The sequence below is a fragment of the Brassica napus genome, chromosome C4, assembly GCF_020379485.1.
Source record: "Brassica napus cultivar Da-Ae chromosome C4, Da-Ae, whole genome shotgun sequence".
Lineage (NCBI taxonomy): Eukaryota > Viridiplantae > Streptophyta > Magnoliopsida > Brassicales > Brassicaceae > Brassica > Brassica napus.
This window is the reverse complement of record NC_063447.1, coordinates 61,417,893-61,430,315: the sequence shown is the minus strand read 5'-3', so window position 1 is coordinate 61,430,315 and position 12,423 is coordinate 61,417,893. Positions and strand designations below refer to the sequence as shown.

The window sequence follows — 12,423 nt, the reverse complement described above, 5'->3', positions numbered from 1 at the left end:
CAAAAACAAATTAAATGAGGAAGCCGTTACAAAGTAAAAATAATTATAACCAGATATTAATGGAATTAGTATGTGGAGAGCATTTATTGCAAGGGGATTTAAGTAGTTGAGCTATTAGTTACATAAAAATTAAGACTTAATAAAAGCTGTCTCTAGCTCTGACGTCTTTCCTGTCGAAGTCGCAGTCTCGTCCTCCACACAGCTCAGCTCACGCAATATTATTGCTGCTTCTTTGAAGAAGGTAGAATCGAGTAATCTCCCTCTCTCTCGTTTCTTTCCGAGGAATCTATCAGAGACAGAGAGAGGATGCCGATGATCTCCAAAGCTTCATCTACCTCCAATTCTTCGATTCCTTCCTGTTCCAGGGTTCATCTCTCTCTCCCTACCCTTTTCACTTTTCTCTTTGATTCTGTCAAAAAAGATCCGGGTTTTGATGATGGGTTTGTACCAGATTCCATAAAGATCCTCACTTTACTGATCCTTTTGATGATCTGAAGCTAGTACTAGGCTTCGTTTTAACAAAAAGGATCAGTCTTTATAGCTGAAGTAGTCATCTATTATCATGTCTAGGTTGAAAGGATCAATCTTTAAAGCTTATATGTTCTGTTTTTTTGGACAAATGTGTTTGGTCTTTTTAGCAGTTCTGTATCAGATTTGTATAATTTTGTTGATTGTATTCATGAACAATAGTCATCTACTATCATGTCTAGGTTGAAAGGATCAGTCTTTAAAGCTTCTATGTTCTGTTTTTTTTTTTTTGACAAATGTGTTTGGTCTTTTTTTCTTTTGGCACTTCTATTGTTCTGTAATTAGAATATATAATTTTTAAAAAATGTATTCATGAAAGATAGTCATCTACTATCATATGTAGGTCGAAAGGATTAATCTTTAAAGCTTCTATGTTCTGTTTTTTGTTTTCACAAATGTGTTTGGTCTTTTTCTTTTGGCAGATTGTATAATTTTGTTTGATTGTGTATTCATGAAACAGATTGGAGGTCAGCTTTGTGTGTGGCCTAGTTGGAGACATCTCTGCCTCAGGAAAAGCTTATTATACGGAGTTATGTGGCTATTCTCCATGCCCCTCAAAACCCTCCGTGGAGCTAGAAAAACACTTAAGATCACCCACTTCTGTAGCATCTCCAACATGCCCTCTTCGCTAAAAATCGAACTGGTTAGTGTATGTTTTGCCTTGACATTTCAATCTCTTTTTGTTCTTTTCTAATTTTGTCGGTGGGTGTTTTTCAGGTGGCGTGTAGTAAGGACAACTATGCTTATCTTTTGCACGATGAAGACACCGGCACTGTTGGAGTAGTTGATCCTTCTGAAGCTGCTCCTGTTATAGAGGCGTTGAGTAGGAAGAATTGGAACTTGACTTACATTTTGAATACTCATCATCATGATGACCATGTAGGTGGTAATGCTGAACTGAAAGCAAAGTATGGCGCAAAGGTATGGGGATACTATCTTTGTGTTTATATTTGTTTATCATCACTACTTGTTCCCTTGTCTGATAGATATGACTTATGTTTCCGACAGGTGATTGGCTCAGCTCTAGATAAAGATTGGATTCCTGGAATTGACATACTCTTGAATGATGGTGATAAGTGGATGTTTGCTGGCCATGAGGTTCGGATACTTGGCACTCCTGGCCACACACAAGGTTTGTAAAAACTATGAAACATATCTTCTACAGACAAGCATTGGCAATCTTAGAATGTTTAGTTGATTGCATCTTTGTAACTTATTTGCCATCCTCAATACATCACTGTGTAACTACTCTCCTTACCTTTTGTCCTTCTAGTGTTAAAACAAATTTTTGCTATTTTTTTTTGCTCTATTTAACTGTTCTTTATTCTCAAGCAGGCCATATCAGCTTCTACTTCCCCGGGTCAGCCACAATATTCACAGGAGACTTGATATATAGCTTATCCTGTGGTACTGTCTCAGAAGGTACCCCTGAGCAGGTAACATTAGTTGAAAATGAGGCCTAAAATCTTATCAGTGAATCTAGAATATAGCATCACTCAACCTTGTATATACTTCCACTGTTATGGTTAGTTTCTTGTGACAAAAATGTGCTAAGTTGTTTGTGGGGTTTACAATCATGTTCCTATAAATTCAAGAGTTAAATGCTATGGAGGTGTTAACGAGAGTGATTAGAGTGGTCTAAAGGCTAATTTTATCATAACTAGACAGTAATATTCTCTTTTTTTTTGTTTTGTCTATGTATCAGATGCTTTCATCACTTCAAAAGATCGTCTCTTTACCAGATGATACAAATATATATTGTGGTCGAGAAAACACAGCAGTAAGTTTTTTCACTTTCTTCTACTCTCTGCCATCTGGTGAAGCAAACTATTTACATGTCCATCCATGATGCAGGGCAATCTCAAGTTTGCATTATCGGTAGAACCAAAGAATGACACTCTTCAGTCTTATGCTACCAGCGTTGCCCATCTTCGAAGCCAGGGACTCCCATCGGTAAAACATCTTCTGTTAGTGATATTAGCATATATGATTGCACAGAGTGATCATCCATCTTTGCTCTTTTTTTCTCTCTCTCTCTCTCTAAACCTCTATCTTTGTATTTAGATTCCAACGACTGTGAAGGTGGAGAAAGAGTGTAACCCATTCCTCAGAACATCAAGCAAAGACATCCGCAAATCTTTAAGCATTACAGAGTCAGCAACTGAAGCTGAAGCATTGCGTCGTATACAGAGAGCAAGAGATCGTTTCTGAAACTTGGCATATCTATCTTATTGTATAGTTGGAAGTCATCAGCAGCTGCAAAGATCAATGTATTCTTTACATCTTTTGGGGGCTTTTCAGTTATTATTTGAGTTTGTATTGAAAACAGAAAAATAAAATCTAAATATTTAGTTGGGATCAGTTTTTTATGAATTTTCACCATATCTGTGTCCGTTATTTACCCTTCCTGACCATAACCTTCAACCGTTGCTAAACGGGGCGGTGCTGATCATGGTGTCAGTAATAACAAATCAGGCTAACTATCATGGATTCATGGTGCAACAACACATCTAGAGCATAGCTATCATGGTTCTTTAAGGGTTGGTGCTGATCTCATGGTGTAAATAACAAGTAAGAAGACTTGGCTAATATCTTCAGCTAACTATCATGTTGGTTATTTATTCACAGTGACTCGGCAAGATTTATCTTCCACTTATTACAAAATTCAAAACTGTGCAATGAAAATAAATTTAAAACATAATTTTCATATCAACTTTTTTTTTTAAAGAATGTAAAATTTATATCCGTCAAAAAACCTTGTTGCAATAGATGTGTCTTTTTTGAAGATCAAACATTACAAAATGTTTTAGCATAATATATATGACAGAATTTTTTTTATGATCTAATTGCATGAGGTAAAAATATTGTTTTAGCATATGACAAAATATTTTTTAAACAGAATTATAACAATTAAATTTACTTAATATATTTTAAAATAAAGTATAAAATACATACTTTTAAAGGTAAATAATTTTTTTTTTCATTTTTCTTATACTAATTTTGGATAGGGCCCGCGTGAACTTTGGCTCGCCAGCACCGCGACTCACCAGTGAGTGATGGTGATGGAGAGAGGTTTGTGGCGATTGCTGGCCAGCGACGATAATGGTTTGATTATCTCTTTTCGATATCAGTATTTAGTTTCTTGAAAATCAAATATACTTGGCTCTTTCGTTTTTGGGTTGTTTCATTTGTTCTCGCCTTTTCTTCACTGTTTTATTTCTTACATGTAGCACGAAGTTGTGTGATACATAACTAGGATTTGGGGTATGGACGTTGTCTACCATGTCCAAGTTTCCATTGTTTAACTGAATTTTACATTCACTATACAAGAACAAGGATAACATCTTCGTCATGTTAATTCTTTTAGATAGATTTTCTTTGTTGTCCTTTGTTTGTTTCCCCCTTATTTGATGAAATGGCCAACTCTATTTTCAAAGGATCTTCAATAGTTTTCTATATTTTAGAAATATAGTTTATTTGACTATTTTTAATGGTTTGGTCTATATTTTAATCTAAAGTAATATTAATAAATATATTATTTTTTTATTTTATATGATTAATACTTTTTATTTAGAAAATTTACGATTTAATATCAATATGTTCACAGGATTTGTGCATATTTTCAAGCGGAACAAACTTAAATTCTACTAAAACGATGTAGTCAACAACATGATCAAGAAACTTCTTCTCCATCTACCTTATTTGGAAATGTTTTTCACAATTTTGGTGGATCTAGAAGTAACTTACCGGAATAGTAAGTCACTACTACTATCCATGGTTTTAGTTTTATGTTATGTTGCTTATTTTCAATTTTAGTACTTGTTTTCTTTAGCTAATCTTGTAAAATTATGTATGTTTCAAGTGTTTCATTTTTAATCAATATTTTCTTACTTCAAATTTGATAAATAAATCATATGTCATATAAATGCTATGCAATTAAGTGATCAGTAAATAAATTATACGTATATATATATATATATATATATATATTAAATTGAACATAATTATGTGTTGTCCATAATTAAATAACATAGAATAAAATAAAAAATAAATATAAGTAAAAAATTCTACACAACAATACGTTCCATTTAATATATATATTACAAAACTATATCAAGTTGGGTTTTAACGTTACATGACATCGTTAGTCGACTTTTAGCAAAAAAATATTGTTAGTTGTTAAAAGCAACCTTATTGGTGAGAACTCTTATAATATCTAAAACTAAAACTATTATTTTAAGATATGTTGATTTTATAATCAATTTTAACATATTTAAAAAATCTAAGCCACTAAAAATGATACAATTTGTCATTTGATCATGTTCTTGACGATATCTAAAAAAGGTTTCAAATGATAATTTTTACCATTTCTCTCTCTTTCTATTTTATTACTTTTGTATATTTTTATTATGAGAGACTATTAGATACCATTTATGGAAGTGCCTAATGTAATTTTCAAGGAGAAAGTGACATCTCGTTTAAAAAGAAATGACATCAATAAACAACCAACTCCATACGTTTATGCCAATTAGCATCAATAGAAAACCAAAGAAATCTGCATTTTATTTTATATCTAATGCCATATGATTATTTATCATGAAAACAATTTCAGTTTATAGAAAAGATAGAAAGACATTAGCTAGTATAAAGAAAACATTCATTTTGTTCTCTTAGTTAAAATGTAAATAAAGATTCTTATTAACGCAGCCTCATTACTTTGCCTATCAGTAATATAGATCTCTATTAAACAATTCATAAACGAAGCAACCACCATACAAATAAGTTACCATCATCGTATGATCATACGACAAAACTACAGAAACCACGGTCTTGTGAAAAATTCTCTTCAAAAACATTCCAAACCCAAAGATACAACATGTTCATTTTCTTGTCGTCAACAAGTATGTAAAGTTTTCAATCTTCAACCACTTACAGTCGTTTAGGTTAATAATTAGTTTATTGAACAATTTTAATTTTAATACTTACTATTTGACAAATTACACATGGTGGCTATGATATGCCACATTGATGTCACATAATTATAGTGCATGAGATTCTATATTAGGTTCAACACAGTTAACAACCACTCTCAAATGCAATTTCATAATGGTTCAACCAAAATCTCACTCGACTCTAATTCACGTACATATAAATAGATACTAACATATAGTATCATGATATCTTTAAAGACTTAAAAAAACTAAATTGATTTTTGTAATTTGCTTTATATATAGTTATGTCTGAACAAACGTACATACGCCTATGTAACATTGTCTCATCATGACTAGAGCGAATGGTACTTATAGAAATGTTATAGAAAATCTTAAGAATCACACTGTAATGCGTTTGGTACTTGTTTGGTAAAGAAAATCTTAAAAATCAAATACAACAGGATAAATTGAAATATTTGAAAAAATAAACAACAGCCAGACGCATAAAAAGGAATATCACAAATAAAAATAAGAAACATGCTCTGAAAATGTTACCAAACATAATTTGGGCAAAGTAGTATATAACTAGAAAAGGAATTTCAAGTTGCTACGGTGCATTTAAAAATGCTATATCTACTAATCTATTGGAATTCTAATCCAAGCATACCAAAGGGTTATATTTGAAATAAATGTCAATATGAGAAATATTTGAAAATAATTTTTGGATGTAGAATTTGTGTGGAGTTTAAAATCTGAGATTTTTACAACTTAGGTACTCACAGAAATGTTATAGGGATGGAAGACGAGTGGTGTTGGCAAACTACAACTTGAAGGGACCAGAGAGCTTCAGCTTATACTGTTGAATTTTGCTTACACCAAAGTTGTTTGCATGAACCAAATAGTGAATTGAGGACCTAAGTCACTCGGCAATGGTTCTTTCAAACATAATTTTTTTTTGAATTTCACCTTATTATGTTATCAGACTAAAAACCAAACAATCTAAAAAATTACTATATGTTCACACTTCTTACTCATTATGTACCACTCATAGAAATTTCTCATATTTTCAGCTTATATTGTTGTCAAAACTAAAATGCCAAATAATCCTCTGTAATTCAATTTTTGCAATAATCTTCTTTTTTAAAAGGTGAAAGTCTATATTATGGATTGGCTGGTATGTTTTATGAAAACAATTCAAACAAGTGAACAACACCATACATGGATACAACTTAAAAAAAGACACATTGATACATTAATTAAGATACAGTACACATCGTACTCTTTTATTCAATACTCTTACTTGTTAACTCACGCGCAAGAACAACACCATACCATGAAAAGTGCCACATAAACCACATTTAACATATTTAGCAACTTAGATTAGCTCCGGGAGTGATACCGAACATCCTACAGAACTCCAAGTAGCGGTCAACTCTGCTTTGCACCGCTGCGGGACGCCCACCGTTGCATTCGCCACCATTGATCCTTCTCGTGGTGGCTCCAAAGCCTTGGTCTAAGACTGGACGAACGTTTTGGTTCCAGAACCACATGGCACACTTAAAGGCCACTTCAGGGCTACGAGCTACCATATCTGGATCAGTCAAGAGAGGCAGTCCAAGGAACCTTCCGGCTGCACCATAGTTGAAGTTCCATGTGATTTGGATCGGACCACGACCGTAGTAGTCCTTTCCCGGTTGACAAGGGTAGGCTGTGCTAGCTTGGCAGTACCTTCCTCTCGCTATTTCTTCTTTGTAACAAAAACCTTTACAAAAGATCCGGTTTTTTATTTTAAAATGAACTAGATATCCCAAACAATTCATTAAATAAATAATATATGCAAAAAGGAAAAAAAAAACATTATTTATTAAAATTTATCATTTGTACACCCATGAAATTTCATGCACATTGAGTTTATCCAATGTATTAGTTAGGGTTTAGAAACTTAACAGCAATAAGTACTTTGAAGATATTTGCTAGATCAGTTATGGTAATATGCAAGAATTGTCTCCAAAAACACAAACTATTCGTGAAACTATTGTAAGGCTTTAGGGTGAACACTTACTTCCAGATTCATGTGAGAACTGAGCCAGCATGGCGGCGATTTCACGCTTAGCGACAGTTCCTTGATAGGCAGAGAACGATTGGGCGGCCGTGATGAAAGCCTGGCGAGTGTAGAATCCTTTTGCTGGGCAGCCGTATCCGACTCTGCTCATGATGCCATCAAAAAATGCTGGTGTGACAACATTTTCAATAGTATCACGAGGATCAGCGTTTAGACCTCCCCAGCCGCCGGTAGGAGTTGGTGTGGTTCCGGAGCTGCAAGGTCCGCTTCTGCATCCTGTGCCGCAGTAGTCGAGTGTGGTGCCACAATATCCATATCTACTGCAGCATAGGTTTCCTGCACATCCGTATGTACCGCAGTTTTGAGAAAACGCGGTTTTTGGTATGATGGTTAAGGTGAAGAGAAAAAGGATGAGAGCGTTTTTGAGGATTGCTCTCTGGGTAGCCATGTTTTTTGCTTTGGATGAATGAGAGGGAGAGGTAGTTGTGTGAAGAAATGAAGTGGGGGTGTGGATGTATTTATAGTGGAAAATGTCTCTATTTACATCGTACATCATTTAACATATATATATGTAACATCGTACATATGCATCATTAACATAAATAATTTATATATAAGAGGTTGCTTAAATTTGTTTTTGAAAAAAAATCGTTTGAGAGTTGAGATCTCCACAAACGATTTTTTTATTATCTAGTAAATATTGTGAAGTATGACTTAGATCGATACTAATGACTGGTGATAAGTATGCGATTGATAGGACAGAAACGGTGCCGTTCGTAGGTCATAATGTCATATGTTTTTTTTTTTTTTTATAATCCAAGTAATCCGGATACCCCGGAGGGAACCCGACTATCGCCTAAGTACACCTCCTTCAAGACTAGTGGGCTGTCGTCGCTTGGTTATAATGTCATATGTTGTTGTTCTAAGTTTAACATATTGTTTTCCTCAGATTCTAACTTCTGAGGGCTCGTCTGTGGCGGTGCTGAGATGGGTATATATCTCCCATATATACTATCTTTTGGAGTTATATTTTTTTTATTTGCCGAACGAACTTGGGATATCGAACTCATCTCCAACACTTGTGTAACACAATTAATTTGAAATTAAGGTACTTGAATCCATAATATATTGGAAATGCATGTATCTGCATATTGGAGGCGAATATGCCATTAGAATATAAGCATGCACGTACGTTAGTTTCTCACATAGGTTTTCAACTTTCAAGGACTTTGCCATGGCTTCAAAATAATAAATTGATAGTGTTAGTTAATATTCTAAATCAGCTAATAATAATATAAGTATAGTTAATAAATTTTAGCAAAAAAAAAGTATAGTTAATGAATCGTTGTGTTGAGTAACTATGTTAATCCAAGGGGTTTACTTCAGCGCTAATTAAGGGTCCTTGGAATGCGCTGACGTGGCTGTATCAGTTGAAAGTCTACTCATGTCACATGCCCACATGAAGGAACTCCATTTTTCCTGGTTTAAATGTGATAAGAGCATTACTATATGTATCTAGATAAAGTATCTAAACCAAATCAAATATTATTTTAACACAATTTGAGTAAATTAAAATATTAAAATAGTTATATACTGACATATATATGGACTTTCTTTCTAGTTTTCATATCTATTTTTTTGAAATATTTCTAAAACTTTTTTTAATCCTTCATTTCATATATCATTTCTAAAATTTCTTACAATTTCTTTTTGACAACCATGTGCATTATTCTAACAAAATAAGTTTCAGTCTTTCGTTTGTACTTTTAAAACTGAAAGTATAATAATTACGATGATTCCTCGTTACACAAATCATATTTTTTATAATCACAATAGTACTATACTCAAATTCTGATTCGATCTCGAGTGATCTTAATAGATTCTTTGGCCATACAGACCACTAGCTTTTTATATAATGACATCCTAAATTGTATCGTTTTATAAATTGAAATTAAATTTATTACTCAACAGATTAATTGTTTACATTTATTGAAAAATGATCGTTTAAACAAAGGAAGAAGAGGAGCTAGTTGTTTTCTTTCTGAGAAAAGGGTAAAAAGACTATAGCTAGCGTTTGACCAAAAAAAAAAAAAAAATACTGTAGCTAGCTAGTTGGGATCTTCTTCCTTCAAACCATAGGGTTTTATGATGTTGGATTGAGATAATGCGATTTTGATCTAATCAGAAGATTTTATTGCAAGTAGTTAACCTCTCATATATCGCGCAGTGGCAAACCGGATCGTATTACACTACCTTAATCTACCAACAATTATATAGTTTATGACGTCAACAAGTCTCTAAGATAAACAACAAAATATGACGTCAAAAGGTCTCTAAGAAAAACAAGAATTATAGAGCTCTTCAAGTGCTTGGCACTCCTGGCCACACACAAGGTTTGTAAAAACTATGAAGATATCTCTGCAAACAAGCATTGACAATCTTAGAATGTTTAGTTGGTTGCTTTTTAGAAATTTATTTCCCATTCTCAATACATCACTGTCTAACTACTCTCTTTCAGGTTACAAAAAAAAAAATTAATAACTACTCTTTTTTTTTGAACAACTACTCTCTTTACTTTTTTGAAAAAAAAATAACTACTCTCTTTACTTTTTTTTTCCTTCTAGTGTAGAAAAACATTTTGCTATTTTTTGCTCTATTTAACTGTTCTTATTCTCAAACAGGCCACATCAGCTTCTACTTCCCCGGTCAGCCACAATATTCATAGGAGACTTGATATATAGCTTATCCTGTGGTACCCTCTCAGAAGGTACCCCTGAACAGGTAACATTAGTTGAAATTCAGGCCTAAAACCTAATCTTAGAATCTGAAATATAGCAATACTCAACCTTGTATATACTTCCACTGTTATGGTTAGTTTGTTGTGACAAACAAAATGTGCTAAGCTGTTTACCAGGTTTGCATTCATGTTCCCTATAAATTTAAAGAGTTAAATGTTATGGAGGTGTTAAAGAGAATGATTAGAGTGGTCTAGTAGGCTAATTTCATGATAATTAAGTAAAATTCTCTTTTTTGTTTTGTTTTGCCTGTGTCTCAGATGCTTTCATGACTTCAAAAGATCGTCTCTTTACTAGACGATACAAATATATATTGTGGTCGAGAAAACACAGCAGTAAGTTTTTTCACATTCTTCAACTCTCTGCTATCTGGTGAAGTAAACTATTTACATGTCCATCCATGAAACAGGGCAATCTCATGTTTGCACTATCGGTAGAACCAAAGAATGAAACTCTTCAGTCTTACGCAACCAGAGTTGCTCATCTTCGAAGCCAGGGACTCCCATCGGTAAAACCATCTACTCTTTGCTCTTTTCTCCTCTCATTCTCTCTGAACCTCTCTATCTTTGTATGTAGATTCCAACGACTGTGAAGGTGGAGAAAGAGTGTAACTCATTCCTCAGAACATCAAGCAAAGACATACGCAGATCTTTAAGCATTCCAGAGTCAGCAACTGAAGCGGAAGCACTGCGTCGTATACAGAGAGCTAGAGATCGTTTCTGAAACTTGTATTAGCTTAGCTTATGAATACTCAAGATTATATAAGAACTCTCTTCTTATTAACTTAGGAAAATCACTCAAAACCTAAGCTCTCACAAATAATCTCTAATCTCACAAGTTCATGGCACAACTCACCATCTTCTTACATAGAGATATATTTATCCTAAACATATTAGTAAAATCTATTTTATCCTAAACATAACTCGAATAGGATTATGATAACTTATTTTCTAAGTTATCTTCAAACTTCAAGTTTATCTCCAACAATCACCCCCTTAAACCTGAAGTCTAATTTCTTCACTTCTTCAACTCCGATAAGGTCTCGCATTTCTTTGAACTTAATCCTTCCAAGTGCCTTGGTTAGTATGTCTGCTTTCTGCTTGTTGCCAGGCACGTGAAGGACCTCTATCTGCTCGTTCTCGACGCATTCCCTTATGAAGTGATAGCGCTTGTGTATGTGTTTGCTGCGTCCGTGGAAAACAAGATTCTTTGTCAATGCTATCGCTGATTTGTTGTCAATGTAGATGGTGGTTCTCTTGCACGTCTCCTTGCTGACCTCTTCTAGTAACTCCTGCAACCAAATCGCCTGTTTGGCAGCCTCGGTGGTGGCCATGAATTCAGCCTCGCAGGATGAGAGAGCTACGGTCTCTTGCTTCGTTGAGTACCACGAAATTGGATACTCATCGAGATAGAAAATGTGACATGTGGTACTTCTTCCATCATCCTCGTCGATATTGTGTCCACTGTCCACATAACCTTCTAGTTCTCTCCTACCCGCTTTCTTGTACGAAAGACCATAAGACGTAGATCCCTTTAGATACCTAAGTACCTGCTTGAGGGCTCCTGCGTGAGATACTTTTGGTTCATGCATGTATCTGCTCAATACACCCACAACATAAGACAAGTCTGGCCGTGTATGAATCAGATATCGTAAGCACCCTATTTGCCTTATGTACTCCTTCTCGTCTACTGATTGCTCGTCTTTGGCCATAGAGAGCTTCAGTCCCGAGTCCATTGGAGCTTGTACAGCGTTGCACTCACTCATACATGACTCCTCCAATATCTTCTTTGCATATCTTTCTTGCACAATCTTAATCCCTCCATCGTATTGAATGACCTCAATACCTAGGTAATAGGTTAACAGCCCGAGATCACTCATCTCAAAACATGCTGACATTCCCGCTTGGAACTCCTCTATCATGTCAATACTTGATCCTGTGACCAAGAGATCATCTACGTAGACAGCAAAGAGTAGGAGATGTTTTTTCTCCTGCTTTCGATACAATGATGGTTCTTTCGAACACTTGATAAACTTCATATCACCAAGCACCTTGTTTAACTTCTCATTCCAAGCTCTTGGAGCCTGCTTCAAACCGTAAAGTGCCTT

At 34.5% G+C, this 12,423-nt stretch overlaps 2 protein-coding genes across 3 annotated transcripts; one reads left to right on the top strand and one right to left on the bottom strand.

Annotated features, from left to right (window-relative positions):
• Positions 1 to 119: 119 nt before the first annotated feature.
• Positions 120 to 11,054, top strand: LOC106391841 (hydroxyacylglutathione hydrolase 1, mitochondrial). Of its 2 annotated transcripts, none has more exons than XM_048755259.1 (8): positions 120 to 366; positions 989 to 1,171; positions 1,246 to 1,449; positions 1,537 to 1,660; positions 1,864 to 1,964; positions 2,234 to 2,308; positions 10,726 to 10,824; positions 10,893 to 11,054. In XM_048755259.1, exons 1-8 carry the CDS (start codon positions 307 to 309, stop codon positions 11,037 to 11,039), a joined length of 993 nt encoding a protein of 330 aa, XP_048611216.1. In that variant the 5' UTR covers positions 120 to 306; the 3' UTR covers positions 11,040 to 11,054. The 2 variants fall into 2 exon arrangements, with proteins under 2 accessions (XP_048611216.1, XP_013688019.2); XM_013832565.3 differs by lacking the exons at positions 10,726 to 10,824; positions 10,893 to 11,054 and adding exons at positions 2,383 to 2,481; positions 2,593 to 2,910.
• LOC106395656 (endochitinase At2g43620) lies at positions 4,747 to 8,505 on the bottom strand. Its single transcript, XM_013836048.3, has 2 exons — positions 7,522 to 8,505; positions 4,747 to 7,221 (listed from the first exon to the last, which is right to left on the bottom strand). Exons 1-2 carry the CDS (start codon positions 8,075 to 8,077, stop codon positions 6,827 to 6,829), a joined length of 951 nt encoding a protein of 316 aa, XP_013691502.2. The 5' UTR covers positions 8,078 to 8,505; the 3' UTR covers positions 4,747 to 6,826.
• Positions 11,055 to 12,423: the final 1,369 nt, after the last annotated feature.

Bases quoted from the DNA above. Each gene is read 5' to 3' on its own strand.
- LOC106391841 (XM_048755259.1), top strand. From the start codon at position 307: ATGCCGATGATCTCCAAAGCTTCATCTACCTCCAATTCTTCGATTCCT. The intron at 1,965-2,233 runs GTAACATTAGTT...TCTATGTATCAG, and splicing joins CAGAAGGTACCCCTGAGCAG to ATGCTTTCATCACTTCAAAA. The intron at 10,825-10,892 runs GTAAAACCATCT...CTTTGTATGTAG, and splicing joins GAAGCCAGGGACTCCCATCG to ATTCCAACGACTGTGAAGGT.
- LOC106395656 (XM_013836048.3), bottom strand. From the start codon at position 8,077: ATGATGTACGATGTAAATAGAGACATTTTCCACTATAAATACATCCAC. The intron at 7,222-7,521 runs GTAAGTGTTCAC...TCTTTTGTAAAG, and splicing joins GTTCTCACATGAATCTGGAA to GTTTTTGTTACAAAGAAGAA.